Here is a 19314-nt window from a genome sequence, read left to right on the forward strand (position 1 = left end):
ACAGGTATATAACAGAACAACACCTACAGCAGGACTGGAAAATACTGCAAACCTATTTTAGACCTTAATCGCTCCAAAACATTTCTCAAATAGTGCAGCAGCATGGTGTGGAATATATAATTAAGCACTCCTACTGCATTGCTAATGAAAAAATACTAACCTAACTTGTTGAGAACCGTCGGTCAACGAACACAAAGTCTCACAAACACTACATATACATATTTACAGGGCTGTAACTAGACATTTTGGTGCCTTATGGCAGAAAGAGAGTTGAACCCACAACTCCCCCCCCCCCCACCAAATTGCAGAGGGACATAGCGCACCAAAGGCATGCAGAATAAATATGGGTGTGGTTTCATGGGAAGGGCCGTAGCCACAAAATAGTACCATTTCACATTACACCGCACAGTAGTGTCTGTTGTTCACATTACACCCCACAGTAGTACCAATTACACACATTACACCAGGCAGAGCCCCTTACACATAAGTATTATGCCAGGTAGAGCCCCTTACACACATTATTCCAGGCAGAGCCCCATACACACATTATGCCAGGCAGAACCCCTTACACACATTACACCAAGCAGAGCCCCATACATACATTACGCCAGGCAGAGCCCCATACACACATTATGCCAGGCAGAACCCCTTACACACGTTACACCAGGTAGAGCCCATTTCTCTAACGTCCTAGTGGATGCTGGGAACTCCGTAAGGACCATGGGAACTCCGTAAGGACCATGGGGAATAGCGGGCTCCGAAGGAGGCTGGGCACTCTAGAAAGATTTATGACTACCTGGTGTGCACTGGCTCCGCCCACTATGACCCTCCTCCAAGCCTCAGTTAGATTTCGTGCCCGGCCGAGGTTGGATGCACACTAGGGGCTCTCCTGAGCCTTTAGAAAGAAAGTATAGTTTTAGGTTTTTTATTTTCAGTGAGACCTGCTGGCAACAGGCTCACTGCAGCGAGGGACTAAGGGGAGAAGAAGCGAACTCGCCTGCTTGCAGCCGGATTGGGCTTCTTAGGCTACTGGACACAATTAGCTCCAGAGGGATCGACCGCAGGCCCAGTCCTTGGTGTTCGGTCCCGGAGCCGCGCCGCCGTCCCCCTTACAGAGCCAGAAGCAAGAAGAGGTCCGGAAAAACGGCGGCAGAAGACATCAGTCTTCACCAAGGTAGCGCACAGCACTGCAGCTGTGCGCCATTGCTCCTCATGCACACTTCACACTCCGGTCACTGAGAGTGCAGGGCGCTTGGGGGGGGGGCGCCCTGAGCAGCAATAAAAACACCTTGGCTGGCAAAAATACCACAATATATAGCCCCAGAGGCAATATATGTGGTAAATACCCCTGCCAGAATCCAGAAAAAAGCGGGAGAATAGGCCGCGGAAAAGGGGCGGAGCTATCTCCCTCAGACACACTGGCGCCATTTCTCCTTCACAGATCTGCTGGAAGGAAGCTCCCTGGCTCTCCACTGCAGTCTACACTACAGAACAGGGTAAAAACAGAGAGGGGGGGCACTAAATTTGGGCGCAATATATATATAATATAAAAAGCAGCTATAGGGGACATAACTCAGTTAGTCCCTGCATTATATAGCGCTCTGGTGTGTGCTGGCATACTCTCACTCTGTCCCCCCAAAGGGCTTTTGTGGGTCCTGTCCTCATTCGGAGCATTCCTTGTGTGTGTGCGGTGTGTCGGTACGGCTGTGTCGACATGTTTGATGAGGATAATGATGTGGAGGCGGAGCAGATGCCTTTAGAAGGGATGTCACCCCCTGCGGGGCAGACACCTGAGTGGATGGGCTTATGGAAAGTAATGAGTGCACGTATAGACTCCTTATATAAGAAAATCGACGACATGCCAAATGTGGGACAGCCGACTTCTCAGCTCGTGCCTGCCCAGGCGTCGCATGGGTCGTCAGGGGCTCTAAAACGCCCGCTACCTCAAACAGACCCAGATGTCGACACTGATACTGACACCAGTGTCGACGACGATGAGTCTAACCTGATGCCCACTAAGGCCATTCACTGCATGATTGAGGCAATGAAAGAGGTGTTACACATTTCTGATATAACTACAGGTACCACTAAAAAGGGTATTATGTTTGGAGAGAAAAAACTACCCGTAGTTTTTCCCCCATCAGATGAATTAAATGAAGTGTGTGAAGAAGCGTGGGCTTTCCCTGATAAAAAATTGGTAATTCCTTAGAAGGTACTAATGGCGTTCCCTTTCCCGCCAGAGGATAGGTCACGTTGGGAAACACCCCCTAGAGTGGATAAAGCGCTCACACGTTTGTCTAAAAAGGTGGCACTACCGTCTCCGGATACGGCCGCCCTCAAGGAACCTGCTGATAGAAAGCAGGAGGCGATCCTGAAGTCTGTATATACACACACAGGCATTATACTTAGGCCAGCTATTGCGTCAGCTTGAATGTGCAGTGCTGCCGCTGCATGGTCAGATAAACTGTCAGAAAATATTGACACATTTGACAGAGACACGATCCTGTTAACCATAGACCATATAAAGGACTCAGTCTTATATATGAGAGATGCACAGAGGGAAATCTGCCGACTGGCATCTAAAGTAAGTGCATTGTCCATTTCTGCTAGGAGAGGCTTATGGACTCGCCAGTGGACAGGAGATGCAGATTCAAAAAAGCACATGGAAGTGTTACCATATAAGGGTGAGGAATTATTTGGGGATGGTCTCTCGGACCTAGTTTCCACAGCAACGTCTGGGAAGTCAGCATTTTTACCCCATGTCCCCTCACAGACTAAGAAGGCGCCGTTTTATCAGGTTCAGTCCTTTCGGACCCAGAAAAACAGGCGTGGAAAAGGCGGGTCTTTTCTGTCCAGAGGCAGAGGTAGGGGAAAAAGGCTGCAACAAACAGCAGGTTCCCAGGAGCAAAAGTCCTCCCCCGCTTCTTCTTCCAAGTCCGCCGCATGACAGTGGGGCTCCACAGGCGGAGCCAGGTACGGTGGGGGGTCGCCTCAAAAATTTCAGCGATCAGTGGGTTCGCTCACAGGTGGATCCCTGGATCCTGCAAATAGTATCTCAGGGGTACAAGCTGGAATTCGAGGTGTCCCCACCCCACCGGTTCCTAAAATCTGCCTTGCCGATTGCTCCCTCAGACAGGGAGGCGGTGCTAGCGGCAATTCACAAGCTGTATTCCCAGCAGGTGATAATCAAGGTACCCCTACTTCAACAAGGCCGGGGTTATTATTCCACACTATTTGTGGTACCGAAACCGGACGGTTCGGTGAGACCCATTCTAAATTTGAAATCCTTGAACACATACATAAAGAAATTCAAGTTCAAGATGGAATCGCTCAGGGCGGTTATTGCAAGCCTGGACGAGGGGGATTACATGGTATCCCTGGACATCAAGGATGCTTACTTGCATGTCCCCATTTACCATCCTCACCAGGAGTACCTCAGATTTGTGGTACAGGATTGCCATTACCAATTCCAGACGCTGCCGTTTGGACTGTCCACGGCACCGAGGCTATTTACCAAGGTTATGGCGGAAATGATGATACTCCTTCGAAGAAAGGGAGTTTTAATTATCCCGTACTTGGACGATCTCCTAATAAAAGCGAGGTCCAAGGAACAGTTGTTGGTGGGAGTAGCACTATCTCAGGAAGTGCTGCACCAGCACGGCTGGATTCTGAATATCCCAAAGTCACAGCTGGTTCCGACGACACGGCTACTGTTCCTGGGTATGATTCTGGATACAGTCCAGAAAAAAGTGTTTCTCCCGGAGGAGAAAGCCAGGGAGTTGTCATCTCTAGTCAGAGACCTCCTGAAACCAAAACAGGTATCAGTGCATCGCTGTACGCGGGTCCTGGGAAAGATGGTGGCTTCTTACGAAGCAATTCCCTTCTGCAGGTTCCATGCCAGAATCTTTCAGTGGGACCTGTTGGACCAGTGGTCCGGATCGCATCTTCAGATGCATCGCTTAATAACCCTGTCTCCAAGAACCAGGGTGTCTCTACTGTGGTGGCTGCAGAGTGCCCATCTTCTAGAGGGCCGCAGGTTCGGCATACAGGACTGGGTCCTGGTGACAACGGATGCCAGCCTTCGAGGCTGGGGGGCAGTCACACAGGGAAGAAACTTCCAAGGACTATGGTCGAGTCAGGAGACTTCCCTTCACATAAATATTCTGGAACTGAGGGCCATCTACAATGCCCTAAGTCAAGCAAAATCCCTGCTCCTACACCAGCCGGTGCTGATCCAGTCAGACAACATCACGGCAGTCGCCCATGTAAATCGACAGGGCGGCACAAGAAGCAGGATGGCGATGGCAGAAGCCACAAGAATTCTCCGATGGGCGGAGAATCATGTACTAGCACTGTCAGCAGTGTTCATTCCGGGAGTGGACAACTGGGAAGCAGACTTCCTCAGCAGACACGACCTCCACCCGGGAGAGTGGGGACTTCATCCAGAAGTTTTCCAGATGCTGGTAAACCGTTGGGAAAAACCACAGGTGGACATGATGGCGTCCCGCCTCAACAAAAAGTTAAAAAGATATTGCGCCAGGTCAAGGGACCCTCAGGCGATAGCTGTGGACGCTCTAGTGACACCGTGGGTGTACCAGTCGGTTTATGTGTTCCCTCCTCTGCCTCTCATACCAAAGGTATTGAGAATAATAAGAAAGCGAGGTGTAAACACAATTCTCGTGGTTCCGGATTGGCCAAGACGAGCGTGGTACCCGGAACTTCAAGAGATGCTCTCAGAGGACCCGTGGCCTCTACCGCTCAGACAGGACCTTCTACAGCAGGGGCCCTGTCTGTTCCAAGACTTACCGCGGCTGCGTTTGACGGCATGGCGGTTGAACACCGGATCCTGAAGGGTATTCCGGAAGAAGTCATTCCTACGCTTATTAAGGCCAGGAAAGATGTTACAGCAACGCATTATCACCGTATATGGCGAAAATATGTTGTATGGTGCGAGGCCAATAAGGCCCCAACAGAGGAATTTCAACTAGGTCGATTTCTGCATTTCCTGCAAGCAGGAGTGGATATGGGCCTAAAACTAGGCTCCATTAAAGTACAGATCTCGGCTCTGTCGATTTTCTTTCAAAAAGAACTAGCTTCAGTACCTGAAGTTCAGACTTTTGTAAAAGGAGTGCTGCATATTCAGCCCCCGTTTGTGCCTCCAGTGGCACCTTGGGATCTCAACGTGATGTTGAGTTTCTTAAAATCGCATTGGTTTGAGCCACTAAAAACCAGGGATCTGAAATATCTCACGTGGAAAGTGGTCATGTTATTAGCCTTGGCTTCAGCCAGGCGAGTGTCATAATTGTCGGCTTTATCATGTAAAAGCCCTTATCTGATTTTCCATATGGATAGGGCAGAGTTGAGGACTCGTCCCCAATTTCTCCCTAAGGTGGTGTCAGCGTTTCACCTGCACCAGCCTATTGTGGTGCCGGCGGCTACTAGTGAATTGGAGGACTCCAAGTTGCTAGACGTTGTCAGGGTCCTGAAAATATATGTTTCCAGGATGGCTGGAGTCAGAAAATCTGACTCGCTGTTTATTCTGTATGCACCCAACAAGCTGGGTGCTCCTGCTTCTAAGCAGTCTATTGCTCGCTGGATTTGTAGTACAATTCAGCTTGCACATTCTGTGGCAGGCATACTACAGCCAAAATCTGTAAAGGCCCATTCCACAAGGAAGGTGGGCTCATCTTGGGCGGCTGCCCGAGGGGTCTCGGCTTTACAACTCTGCCGAGCAGCTACTTGGTCAGGGGCAAACACGTTTGCAAAATTCTACAAATTTGATACCCTGGCTGAGGAGGACCTGGAGTTCTCTCATTCGGTGCTACAGAGTCATCCGCACTCTCCCGCCCGTTTGGGAGCTTTGGTATAATCCCCATGGTCCTTACGGAGTTCCCAGCATCCACTAGGACGTTAGAGAAAATAAGAATTTACTCACCGGTAATTCTATTTCTCGTAGTCCGTAGTGGATGCTGGGCGCCCATCCCAAGTGCGGATTGTCTGCAATACTTGTAAATAGTTATTGTTAACTAAAGGGTTATTGTTGAGCCATCTGTTGAGAGGCTCAGTTGTTTTCATACTGTCAAACTGGATATAGTATCACGAGTTGTACGGTGTGATTGGTGTGGCTGGTAAGAGTCTTACCCGGGATTCTAAATCCTTCCTTATTATGTCTGCTCGTCCGGGCACGGTGTCCTAACTGAGGCTTGGAGGAGGGTCATAGTGGGAGGAGCCAGTGCACACCAGGTAGTCATAAATCTTTCTAGAGTGCCCAGCCTCCTTCGGAGCCCGCTATTCCCCATGGTCCTTACGGAGTTCCCATGGTCCTTACGGAGTTCCCAGCATCCACTACGGACTACGAGAAATAGAATTACCGGTGAGTAAATTCTTATTTACACACATTATGCCAGGTAGAGCCCCTTACACACATTACATCAGGAAAAGCCCCTTACACACATTTCGCCAGGTAGAGCCTATTACACACATTATGCCAGGTAGAGCACCTTACACACATTACATCAGGTAGAGCACCTACACCTCATTCATCCTCATGAGAGTGAGAGAGAAGTGCAGTTTCTCTATTGAAGATTGGAGGGGGTTCCATGCAGAGAGAAACCAACTGTGATCAGGGGATCACAAAGAGGGCTAACCTTAAATAACACTACAGCACACAATTGGATAATAGGTTAAGGAAGGGCTTGAGCCATGGGAGCCCAAACTTCAAAAGATGCAGCAGAATCCCTTAGGACACTCGTAATGTCTTCCATTTTACTAGGTTCACAAGCTTTCTAGCACCACTCCAAAAGTTGTTCTGAAATGTACCTTCTTTTTCCAATTATCGCAGTTAATTTAAAAACTCTTCTGTTGTTGCTTCTATTACTGGTCTCATAAAAAGTAGATAATTCTAACCGGCAAATGGTGGCCTACAGAAGCTACATCTGTTTTTTTCTCGCTTAATATGTATTTTTCATTGGCCTCCATTATGTACAGCACCCGATCCCTCTCAGCCCCTGAAATTAGAGGTAGTTGCTTCCTCAACTGTACTACAAAAGACAAAGAAACCAAACTTCTGTATCTTGCTGATACAATAATTCCAATAGTATAGTGTATTTAAAATGCATTCATACATAAAGATAACAATATAGAAACATCTCATATGCACACATAATATCCCTGGAGTAATAAATTGATCCTTCCAGGATCCAACTTAAAAAAGGCCATAGAGGTGGCCGAAATGCATGACTGCTCCCTACATGTGTGACTTCTTTGCCACAATGTTCTGACTCCAAGTATTTCCAAGTTGCCACAATAGACTAATTAACAATCCCAAGTCTGTAGAAACCTCTGCAATCAGCTGAAAGCGGTTTGCTGTATGATCCCATGAGCAGCTGTGGGCTACTAATTCCCTGACAGCCAGGATCATTACAGGTCAGCCATCTTCAGGTGGCACAGCTTATATTGGGGTGACCAAGAGACCCTTTGGGACTATCCGCTGTGATGGTATGTAACTGCAGGCAATGAGATGCTGGCCCACTGAGAATTTTAATCACCTAGTGTGGCTGGAATGGGAATCGGAGCCCAACAAGTGGGTTTTGCACATTATTATATACTTACATTGCTATACTTGATTCTTATAAAGGGCTTAATACGGTACCGTATGAGAATATTAAATTAACATTTTGGAGAGACTGCTCTTACAGTAACATCTGGTACATGCATGTGAGCATTTGCAAATGAGCAGTTAGTTATTGCAAACACCAAGGCCGGAAGAGATAGTAGGCTCACATGTATTAAGCCTTACAAAGTGATACAGTAGAGGCGGAAAAGAGTGATAAATGACCAGTCAATCATCTTTCTAACTGTCATGTGATAGTGGGGCAGATTTATTAAGCCTGGAGAAGTGATAAAGCAGTGATAAGTGAAAGGTGATAACGCAGCAGTCAATTATTACGGGTTTGAAAAAAGACAGGAGCTGATTGGATGTTGCGTTGTCACCTTCCACTTATAGCAGCTTTATCACTTATCCAGGCTTAATACATCTGCCCCAGTATTTGAAAAATGACAGTTAGGAGCTGGTTGGCTGGTACTATCACTTATCCGTCTCCTCATTATCACTTTTTAAGGCTTAATACATTTCGGCCATAATCTCTAATTGTTACAATCAGTTTATATTGCTACATGAAGTTCTCTATTACTGCTGGGGTGTAATGTGTGCATATGAGATGTATTCATACATAAAGCTATAAATATAAAAACATTTTAAATACACTATACTATTGGATTTCATTGTCTCAGCAAGACACAGCAGAGTGGTTTCTTTGTCTTTTGTAATTCTAGTAATGTGGGCAATTGCCTCTTAATCTACCACTGCAGCTCTATCTTTACTCCTATATATCATTGTTGGGTGTATCTTGAATATAGTCCTCGCGCTGGGTGTACAGTATCCCCCATATAGTCCTCAACTGGACTAGGTGTAAAATGTTTTTTTTTTTTTTTTCAATTTAAAAACAGTGGCATTCTTGTAATTGTAATCAGTAAAGATTGAAGAGGGTCTACTGTAAGTACTGTATCACGGTCGCCTGCATATAAACGCTATTATAGGGTTTTTTGTGAAATTGGGCTAAAGTTTTAGGCAATCTCTACATCTACATTCCAAAAATATGAATATTAAATATTATTGTTGTTGTTGTGCTAAAAAGTGGACTAGGAAAATTAATTAAGAAACACATTTATTTTGCTACAGGTTGAATTTGAAGATGGTTCGCAAATTGTCACAAAAAGAGAAGATGTTTACACACTGGATGAAGAACTTCCTAAAAAGATTAAATCTCGCTATGTAAGCATCAATACATTTTTTTTTTTGTCCAAGACCGTTTCAATGCTCTTTTTAGACAGTCCTATAATACATGACTTGTTTTAATTATGTATGCTAAAGTCCTGAAGGGTCACATTTGTAAATTACACTCCTGCCTTACTTTTCATTGGTTAGATGCACTCTAGTTGACTGTATATAATGTTACATGAAAATACATATTTCCCCTGTGACATCATTGGCCAACATCAGAGCTTTTCAAATCAACAGTGTGAAATCTTAATTCTCTGTAGAAATTCAAAACTATAGTTGTTGGGCTGATGGAGTTTGTGTGATAAATATACCATATATTGACATTAAACTTGTTCTGTCTAGAAATTTCTGACAAAATATCTATTGTTCATATATTATACTAAAATAACCTATTTTAGCTTTATCTAATTGTTATTCCTGCATTCAAGTCTACTAAATGTTTATATCAGCAGGTGGTATTCGATGTTAAATAAATTCAGTTTTTTTATTCCTTCATATGACAAATGCATAGCAGCTCTTAGAGTATCTATATTTCTATAGGTTGGCTAGAATGGGATGTTACTAGTAAGGATAAAATAGTGTTTAACAAATGTATTGAAAGATAACTCTACCAGGTCCTTAACTAAGGTGGTGCGGCTGGTGCATGGCACATACCTCATATGCCCTGTGGGCGGACCTGGCGGCATCCACCTGTGATCGCCCTTTGTATCCACCGCTCCCACCTGTTGGGTACCACCCACTGCAATGTAGAATAGTAGCGGGGTGCCTGGCTCCTCTGCAGGGGGCACCGATGTTAATATTGTTCAAGTCAAATTACTTTCTAACAAATATTTAAAATGCTACAGCTCTAATATATACTGTGGACGCCTGCGCATCTTATTACTATGTGCTATGAATGTGCGCTATACATTGCAAAACACTACATCCCATAAGAGAAAACAATACACCCTAAGAATGCCAAATTGCTTTCTCACAAATATTTAAAATGCCCGCTCTAATATATATTGTAAACGCCTGCACCTCTTATTACCATATCCCATGAATGTGCGCTATACATCGCAAAACACTACATCCCATAAGAGAAAACAATACACCCACACATTATCTGAGTTCCAAAGCTCATTGATGTATATATTTGTTATTAAAAAGGATATGGATTCAATATATATTACAAAGTACAGTATACCTATAGTTACATGATTACAACTCACACAGTAAGCAGTTAATACATAAAGTTACATACAGTTACATGCCAGCATACAATACCATTATCCTTAAGTTATATAACTTCGTCTTTCCATATCACTCACTCTCTCTCTCTGTAAAGTAATACTGGGACTCCATCTTACTGTAAGACCAAAACAGGAACTGAGCTGGCAATAACTCAATCATCGTCTCAGACCTTACAGCAACTCTGAGACCAAAACAGGAACTACCTTCCTGTGTGATCAGCTATGTGTTATCTAGTTTCTGGGGGAGGGATTCACGATGAGTCACCAGTTCCTTTGTATATGCTGAACAGGTTCAGCCTTGGGGACGTCCAAAGGGCTGGCCTGAGTTTCCTGTTCATTACCTGTTTGGAATATCTATTGTTCTAATAAAAGTGATTTTAGCTTTTATACATTTAATCATAATTCCGTGTTGCAATGTCCTACAACTTAATAACAAGTATCAAATGAATCTACACATTAATCTGGTTGCTTCAATAGTAAACCTGACAGGTCTATCTGGTTCCGTTCAAATAATACACATACATGACATTACTCCATCATATACAATTCTAAATCATCATGATGTCTGGCGCTTAATATTATTATAATTATGTACTGTATGAAATAAGTGTCGAATCCATCTCTGTGGCATGTCCATGTAAATGCGTGTGTTACCATATATTGCTGTGCTCGCTGTGTGTATTTGCAAGTATAGCGACTTATATGTGTGTAGTTTGTATGTTCTCTTTATGTAATTTTTTTTTACTTCTACAACGCACACATTATCTGAGTTCCAAAGCTCATGGATGTATATATTTGTAATTAAAAGAATATGTATTCAATATATCACAATGTACAGTATATATATATATATACTGCTTACTGTGTAAATTGTAACCATGTAACTATATATATATATATATATATATATATATATATTTACATGGTTACAATTTACACAGTAAGCAGTTATTACAAACTAATTCATTACAGACACGGCCAGCAATACATCACCATCTCCCTCAATGCACTTTATAATCGCTCCAGTTCCTCCATCTTTAGCTGTGCCTCAACACCAGCTAACATCAGCAAAATATTACCAAAACTCCATCTCGCACAGGACCCAGGGGAAAAACAGAGACTTCTGTGTGTGTAATCAGCAATACACTGAGAGTTTGGGGCGTGCACAGGTTTCTTGTTGTTAGTCTAGGGGAGGGAACTTTCTCATTCATGATGAGTCACTGGTCAGTTCATATGCAAGCCTTGAAGACATCAAAAGGGCTAGCCTGAGTTTCCTGTCCACATGCTTTAAATGGAATGTCCTTTGTTGTCAGTTGAATTGTGGCTTCATATTCATACATTCAATCATATCTACTCATGGCAATGTGCTACAACTTAATAACAGGCATCAAATGAATCTACACATTAATCTGGTTACTTTGACACCAAGCATGACATGTCCATCTTGCTCCGCTCCAATGATACACATACATGACGTTACTCCATTATATAATTGAAAACCTTATGATGTCTGGTGCTTGATATGTTTAAATTTATGTGCTGTATGAAATATGTGTTGAATCTATCTCTGTGGCATGTCTGTGTAAATACATATGTTACCATATATTGCTGTGCGCGCTGTGCGTATTCGCAAGCATAGCGACTCATAATGTGTGGAGTCTGTATGTTCTCTCTATGTAATATTTTTGACTTCGACAATATACAATACAGCAGGCAGCACTGCAGCTGCATGCCCATGTGCTCTGTCCCATCTCCTGTAGGGCCTCTTGGGACTGTGAGATGTGTCATGACGTCTCTCCCAGTCCATTCCCACTGTGCCCTGTGCCGAAGAGCTGCGGCATTGTATCAGGCAGTGCACAGCAAGCAGCCGGAGTCAGGACTCTGTAGAAGAGGAGGCAAGGCAGTCACTGACAGACAGAGACTCTGTTAGAGTGAGCTTAGGTGACGGAAGTCTGAGTCTTAATCCTGGACTGATGGAGAGCCTACAGTACAGGGCCAGGCAGCAGCAGTGAGAGAGCATTGTACCCTCCTGCTCTCAGTCACAGAAATTGGGGGGTGAGTGCTGTACAATGTTTCTTGCTATTAACAATATAAATTATACTGTCAAGAATGAGGCGTAGGAATGAGAATGATGATGATACACAGCAGCTCTAGGAAGGGTGAATGATGAGGAGGCAGTGGTATCAGGAGGAAGAGAAATAATGATAATGATGAGGAAGAGGGGCTCGACTTTTGCGTAAAGTGATAAGGGGCTCTACTGTGTGGCGTACCATGTATAAGGCCCAGGTATTACTGTGTGGTATAACAGGTACTGTGGCAATTGCAGGATTTCTAGAGGGGGGTTTCCAAATGCAATCCACAGTCTCCCACTCTATGGAACATTGGAGCATGAGGGGAGACTGCAGGAGTGGTAGAAGAAACTAGTACCCACCCTGGACATATATGTAAACATTGGTCTTTTTATACACTGGATAGTGTATGGAATACAGTATTAATAATTAACACTATAGATGGTCTATAATATAGGCAATATCAAACATACTTAATTAACAAAATTAAATACACTAACATAATAGAACCAGTAGGAAACAGAACTGCACTTTCTTAGCACACAATCTCCCACCTCATGGTAAGACACTTGTCTCCTCTTCCAGGCAGCTAGTCTCTGGTCCAGTGCATGGATTGAGTGCTCAGATCCACACACACAGCATACTTGGTAGAAGGAGCTGCTACCACTGGGCACATGCAGCAGCTCTGCTCTGTCCCTTAAACTGCATTTGTGGCGGCAGCTATAGTCATAATATTCTATACTATAGCTATTGCTGTCATAATTTGAGCTGATGGCTAAGAGAAGTGGGGTTTCCAGGCAACCGTAACCCCCCCCCCCATTCCTGCATCTGACTATGAGGTATAAGGGGTACTACCGTGTGGTGTTATGTAAATAACGGACACTACTGTGTGGTATAATGTAAATAACGGACACTAATGTGTGGCATAATGTGAATAATGGACATTACTGTGTGGTATAATGTGAGTTATGGCTCTGGTCTCTATAGTATGTGAATGACAACAATGGTTTTGGCAACAGATGGCAATCCTTTTGCATACCTCAATATATCATGTAATATGTGTTTATTTTAATTTCTGTGCTGTATGTAATGTAATCGACATATATTCCAACTATTCGAACCACTTCTAGGGATGTGCTGTACTGCCACAGTGTGTCTTTTCTCTTTCACCAAGAGTCGGCAGAGATCTAGGCTCATTCCTGTTCTGGAATGTGCTTTGCTTTCTCATTCCTGTATGTGGAATACTGTTCAGCAAAAAGAAGCCAGTACTACTATTGTAGCTCTTATTTCAGAAGAGGGAGACTCTGGGGACTATGCAGTGAAGTGGATTGATTGATGTGGATGAGGAACCATTGGAATGGATAAATATTCAACATGTGTATCATTTGGTCAAAGAAAAAATCACAAGTATATGTTTTAAGGGAAACCTTTAGTTATGTAATATAAATATATAGAAAGAACAGCTGTTTGTGTGTATGTATGCGTGAATATAGATATAATGGAAAAATATATACGTTAATATAAAAATATATATGTAAATATATACACTCAAATGTGTTACGCCTTGGTAAGCAATACATTGCTCTGTGGTAAAGTACCAGCCAACCAGCTCCTAACTGCCATGTTACAAAATGGGATTGAAAAATGACAGGAGCTGATTGGTTGGTAATTTATCACTTGATAAATCTGGGCCATAGTCTCACAAATAAATTAATACTTCAAATGCAAACTAGAAATGTCCATTTAACAAAATCAGTATATAAAAGAAGGCTGTGGCGTACACAACGTGTGGTAATTGGAAACCTAATGGATACTGCAAATATTGCCGATCACTTTATATCCTGTTGCAAATGTAAATATCTTAGTAAGTAAAAGTAATGCTTATTGAAAACACATTAATGTGTTATAGAAATGTCCTCAGCAAATAGGCACTTATATGTGATGGAAAGTACCTTAGACTTTATCAATAGAAATCCACCATTATTGCGTAAAGTACTTAAAATATATTTGAAAGCTTGTAATGATTGACCTGCATTTTATTCTGAATTGTTATTTGTGTTTTAATGTTAACATAAAGCAAAGAGGTCTTTGTGATATTTATGTTTATTATGTACCGTGTAGTCAAATGTTTTCATCTACAGAGATCCCTATTGTGCCATAGTTCTTTTATATATTTCTGTGAAGAATGGGACTATATTAGAGCTCTTTAATGCTTGGCTACTGCTGCGGTTGGTTGTCATGTATATAGATATCCTAATAAACGTGAATTTACTGTAGGCGTTACCTAGAAGAAGAATAATGTATTACGTTTTATTTTTTAACATTTAATTTTTGCCTTATGTCGTTCAATTTTATTTCTAGTCCAAAGCATCAGACATGAAATTTGAAGATGCTTTCTATGGGGAGGAAGTTATTCAAGGAGAGAGGAAAAGACAGAGAGTGCTGAATGTGAAGTTTAAGAACGAATATGTAAATGACCCGGGATATCGTACATTTCTCAAGAGCTCATTCCAAAAGAAGTGCCGCAAGGGACAATAATAAACAAATACACCAGACTCCGTACAAGAGGACAGATTTGGTACAACTATTGCACTACATTTTAAATGGAAGGATGAACATTCTCACAAGCTGGATGCAAAGGATATGATGCATAAAACGTTTTAGCTGAAAGCCTTCTGGTAAAGTCGCATTAATATGATTATAGGTTTCTGCATGTGCAATTATAGCTTAATTTCCAGTAGGTTGTATATACGGGGAAACACAATGCATGCAGTGGAGAGCTGATCAACCCAGTGGGTAACATTAGTAAGTGGAATATGCAAAAGTAACCCTAATAGAGTACAAAGCGATTGGAGGGCAGACTGCAGAAATAGCAACTTATGACAACCCAGCAGTCCTGTCCTCCAGCGAGATAACAGTATTTCTCCAGAAGCCATGTGGGGAAGTCTGCTTGATGTCTGCAAATGTGTGCCTGTGTACTTACCTACACGCTAAGTAAGGTTTATACACTGGGACTGTGCATTGGTGGGGTTAACACTTATCTCTTCTAACCATAGTGCTCCAACTGGTGGTTACCTTAATCATCCCATCTTGTCAGCTCCCCCTGGCATGCATTATTCCTATATAGAATATTGTTCTCCTTATTTCCCCTCCTGATGAAGTTGAGGTAACAACTGATAAGTCTTAAAAAAAACAAAAAAAACAAACCAGGCTTGGAAACTATAGACACTCAGGGCTGCACTTTTTCAGGCTATCCAGGCATGGAGTTCTACAACGTAAGATTCTATATATGGATGGAGCGCATTACCAGCAATTATTGTGAGGAAGTCTCCTCCTTTTAGTGTGGTCACCTGTACTACTAAAGATCAGCATTTTTATTTATATGAGCAATTACCACATTTTTTGTATGTGGATAATATATATGGATGTTGGTTAATGACTCATTTAAGTTTTTCTTATGTGTGAGGAGTCCGATTCCCTAGTATAAGTGAGGCATTTCACCTACAGTGCCCTTTTCCAAGATGCACTCCACATGCATAAGTTATTTTTGTGAAGCAATAAGTAATGGTTTCTCAGACAAGCGCGCAGTTTCTTGTCCTTGGTATCTGCTTTGTTTTTCACTATTTTACTTCTGGTTTTACAGAGAATTGTTAAGCATATAGTGCTTATGTACATACACGTATTCAAAAGGGTGAGTGTAATAAAACGATTAAAGAAGGACTAGCTTGTTAAGAGTCTCATATTTACTCAGCGTTAGCATAACAATGTTATTCATATTTAATAAAACTGTTTAGGCTATCGAAACTATTCTTACATCTGGCACTTTCACTGTTGCCCAGCTTTTGAAAATCTTCAAGTTTATAGTTTTTCTCTTTGTCATACTGAGGGGCTCATTTATCAACGAGTGATAAAACTCATTTTGAATGATAAAACTCGCACTTGCATATGATAAATAGTGTTCCAGGCAGTCAGCTTCCAATTGTCGTGTTCAACTCCTAGCTGTCATGTATTTAAAAAATGACAGTAGGGACTTGATTGGTTGAAGCACCGTTTATCATACACAATGAGTTTTATCATTTACAATAAGTTTTGTCACTCATTGATAAATGGGCCCCTACATTTTTTTTTTTTTGTAAAATGTTATGCTTTACTCAGGAATAGCCATTATTTCCAGGGAAGACTGGAAAGACGAGCGAAACAAACAAACAAACAAATTGCCTATTTATGTTTATATAATTTACATTCAAGAGGGGGTTACAGGAATAATATATGTAGAACACTCCAAGCATCAAGTGAAAGAGGTGATGTGTGTGTTTTAAGGTAATCTTGGGGTATTTATGTATAAACGTCATCTGGGTGTATGTACAATATTGTCACCAGGGGTGAATGTGTGTGTGTGTATGAATTGTTATATGGGGACGTATATGTATTAATGTTTGGCAGAGCGTAATTCATGTTAGTCTGATCATGTAATCTTGTAGTACGTGTGTATATTAGTGGGTGATTTAACTGGGTGCGGATCACACCTTAGTCGCAGATTATTTTCTCACCCATAGAGGTGTGCACAAAATTCTGTTATGTTCCCGGTGGTGCTGTATATGGCAAATTTACACATGCCTGTGATTTAGGCTGGCATCCCTCTGCCCCCGACACCATGACTTCACACAATAAGCACTGTGGGACTACTGGGAGCAGGAAAATGGGTGTTGGGCACATTCAAAGGATTTTCATGTAGCAGGGTGCTGTAAGATGGAAAACCGTGGCTGGCTGCCCCTTCAGGGTGCCCTTGGGGCAGTGACCATGCTGGGCCTTGCACCCTGCCTTCAGCACAAGTCGCACACCTTACGATACAGCACTGGTGTAATCTAGGGGCACATGTGAGTTTAAATGTAATTTGTGGGTGTATTTGTGTTAATGTCATCTGGAGGTGTGAGTTTGTATCATTGTGATCTGGCAGTGCATGTGTGTGTTAATGCTGGGTGCATGTTGTATGTGTATCTATGTTACCTGTGTATGGGGTATCATGTCATCTGGGGTGCTGTGTGTGTTTCCATGACATTTGGTGCTGCATTCAACACTAAAATGGAAACCGTTCTTGGCAATTCTGGCAAACCTGTAATAAAGCACCCATACTGTATGAAGTTTCCTTGTACTCAAAGAAGTGACATTTTAGACCCTGCACTGATTACATTAGATTAACTAAGGCAACAATCACAAAGAACTGGGCTGCCGTATAAGATAATTCTCATCAAATTAGCAGATATTTGTTCCAATTTACAACAAAAATATAAAATGTAGCTTTTTTTTATAAATATGATTCAAATATTCTCTTACGTCCTAGAGGATGCTGGGGACTCCGTAAGGACCATGGGGTATAGACGGGCTCCGCAGGAGATAGGGCACCTAAAAAGAACTTTGACTATGGGTGTGCACTGGCTCCTCCCTCTATGCCCCTCCTCCAGACCTCAGTTAGATCTTGTGCCCAGAGGAGAATGGGTGCACTGCAGAGAGCTCTCCAGAGTTTTCTGTGGAAAAAGAATTTTGTTAGGTTTTTTATTTTCAGGGAGTCCTGTTGGCAACAGACTCCCTGCATCGTGGGACCGAGGAGAGAGAAGCAGAGCTGGCTTGTTAAGTTGGGCACTGCTTCTAAGGCTACTGGACACCATTAGCTCCAGAGGGAGTCGGAACACAGGTCTCACCTGGGGTTCGTCCCGGAGCCGCGCCGCCGTCCTCCTCACAGATGCCGAAGATAGAAGCCGGGTGAGTATGAGAAGGCAAAGAAGACATCAGGCGGCAGAAGACATCAGATCTTCATGAGGTAAGCGCGCAGCGGTAAGCTGCGCGCCATTGCTCCCAGTCACACACACACAAGCAGGCACTGAAGGGTGCTGGGCGCAGGGGGTGGGGGGGCGCCTTGGGCAGCAATATTCCTCATATTTGGCATTGATAAGTATGGATTAGGCTGTGGCACAGTAAATCCGGTAACCCCCGCCATTTTTTTATAGAAAGTTGATGGGACCGAAGCCCGCCGTCGGGTGGGCGGGGCTTGATCCTCAGCACTAACCAGCGCCATTTTCTCCACAGAGACTGCATGAGGAAACGCTGGCTCCCTGTTCTCTCCCCTGCTGAACTTCACAGGCTGGAAAAAAGAGGAGGGGGGCACTTTAGCGACGCAGTGAGTGGAGATTATAATTATATACATATTACAGCGCTATCTGGTTATATATTCCAGTGTTTTTAAGTGCTGGGTGTGTGCTGGCATATCTCTCTCTCTGTCTCTCCTAAGGGCCTGGTTGGGGTTTTGTCCCCTTATAGGTAACTCCCTGTGTGTGTGGGGTGTCGGTACGTGTGTGTCGACATGTCTGAGGCGGAGGGCTTCTCCAAGGAGGAGGTGGAGCAAATGAGTGGTGTGTCCCCGTCGGTTGTGCCGACTCCAGATTTGATGGATATGTGGCATACGTTGCATGCAAGTGTGGCATCTATACATAAAAGGCTTGATAATGCTGGTTTAGGGGGGACATCAGGCGGTCAATCCTCAGATTGGACCGACTCACAGGGCCCGTCGGGGTCTCAAAAGCGTCCCTTAACACAAGACACTACTACCGACACGGATTCTGATTCCAGTGTCGACTATGACGAAGTAAAATTGCACCCTAGGGTGACTAAAACCATTCAGGCTATGATTGTGGCAATAAGGGATGTGTTGCATATTGTGGATGAACCCTCGGTCCCCGACACAAGGGTACACATGTTTAAGGAAAAGAAACAGATTATTAATTTTCCCACATCTCATGAATGAAATGAGTTCTTTGAAAAAGCTTGGGAGACTCCGGATAAGAGACCGCAGATCCCCAAAAGAATTTTTATGGCATACCCTTTCCCTAAGCAGGACAGGGAGATTTGGGAATCACCCCCCACTGCGGACAAGGCCCTGACGCGCTTTTCCAAGAAAGTGGCGCTACCGTCTCCTGACACAGCGGCCCTTAAGGACCCTGCAGATCGCAGGCAAGAAACTACCTTAAAGGGTATTTATTCTCATATGGGTGCTGTGTTAAGACCGACGATTGCGTCGGCATGGGTGTGTAGCGCAATTGCAGCTTGGACAGATGAGCTGACAGATCAATTTGATATCATGGATAAGGATACTATATTCCTAACTCTAGCCCATATA

At 43.3% G+C, this 19314-nt stretch overlaps 1 protein-coding gene across 1 annotated transcript in view; it reads left to right on the top strand.

Moving 5' to 3' along the window:
• The window catches only part of KDM4C (lysine demethylase 4C), a 961089-nt gene extending 945226 nt beyond the window's left edge, over positions 1–15863 (top strand). The window contains exons 21-22 of the mRNA XM_063913998.1: positions 8741–8833; positions 14505–15863. Of these exons, the coding sequence (XP_063770068.1) occupies positions 8741–8833; positions 14505–14681 (270 nt within the window). The 3' untranslated portion in view covers positions 14682–15863. The remainder of the gene's footprint in view (positions 1–8740; positions 8834–14504) is intronic.
• The last annotated feature ends 3451 nt before the right edge of the window (positions 15864–19314 follow it).

This window comes from Pseudophryne corroboree, chromosome 1 (assembly GCF_028390025.1).
Source record: "Pseudophryne corroboree isolate aPseCor3 chromosome 1, aPseCor3.hap2, whole genome shotgun sequence".
Taxonomy (NCBI): domain Eukaryota; kingdom Metazoa; phylum Chordata; class Amphibia; order Anura; family Myobatrachidae; genus Pseudophryne; species Pseudophryne corroboree.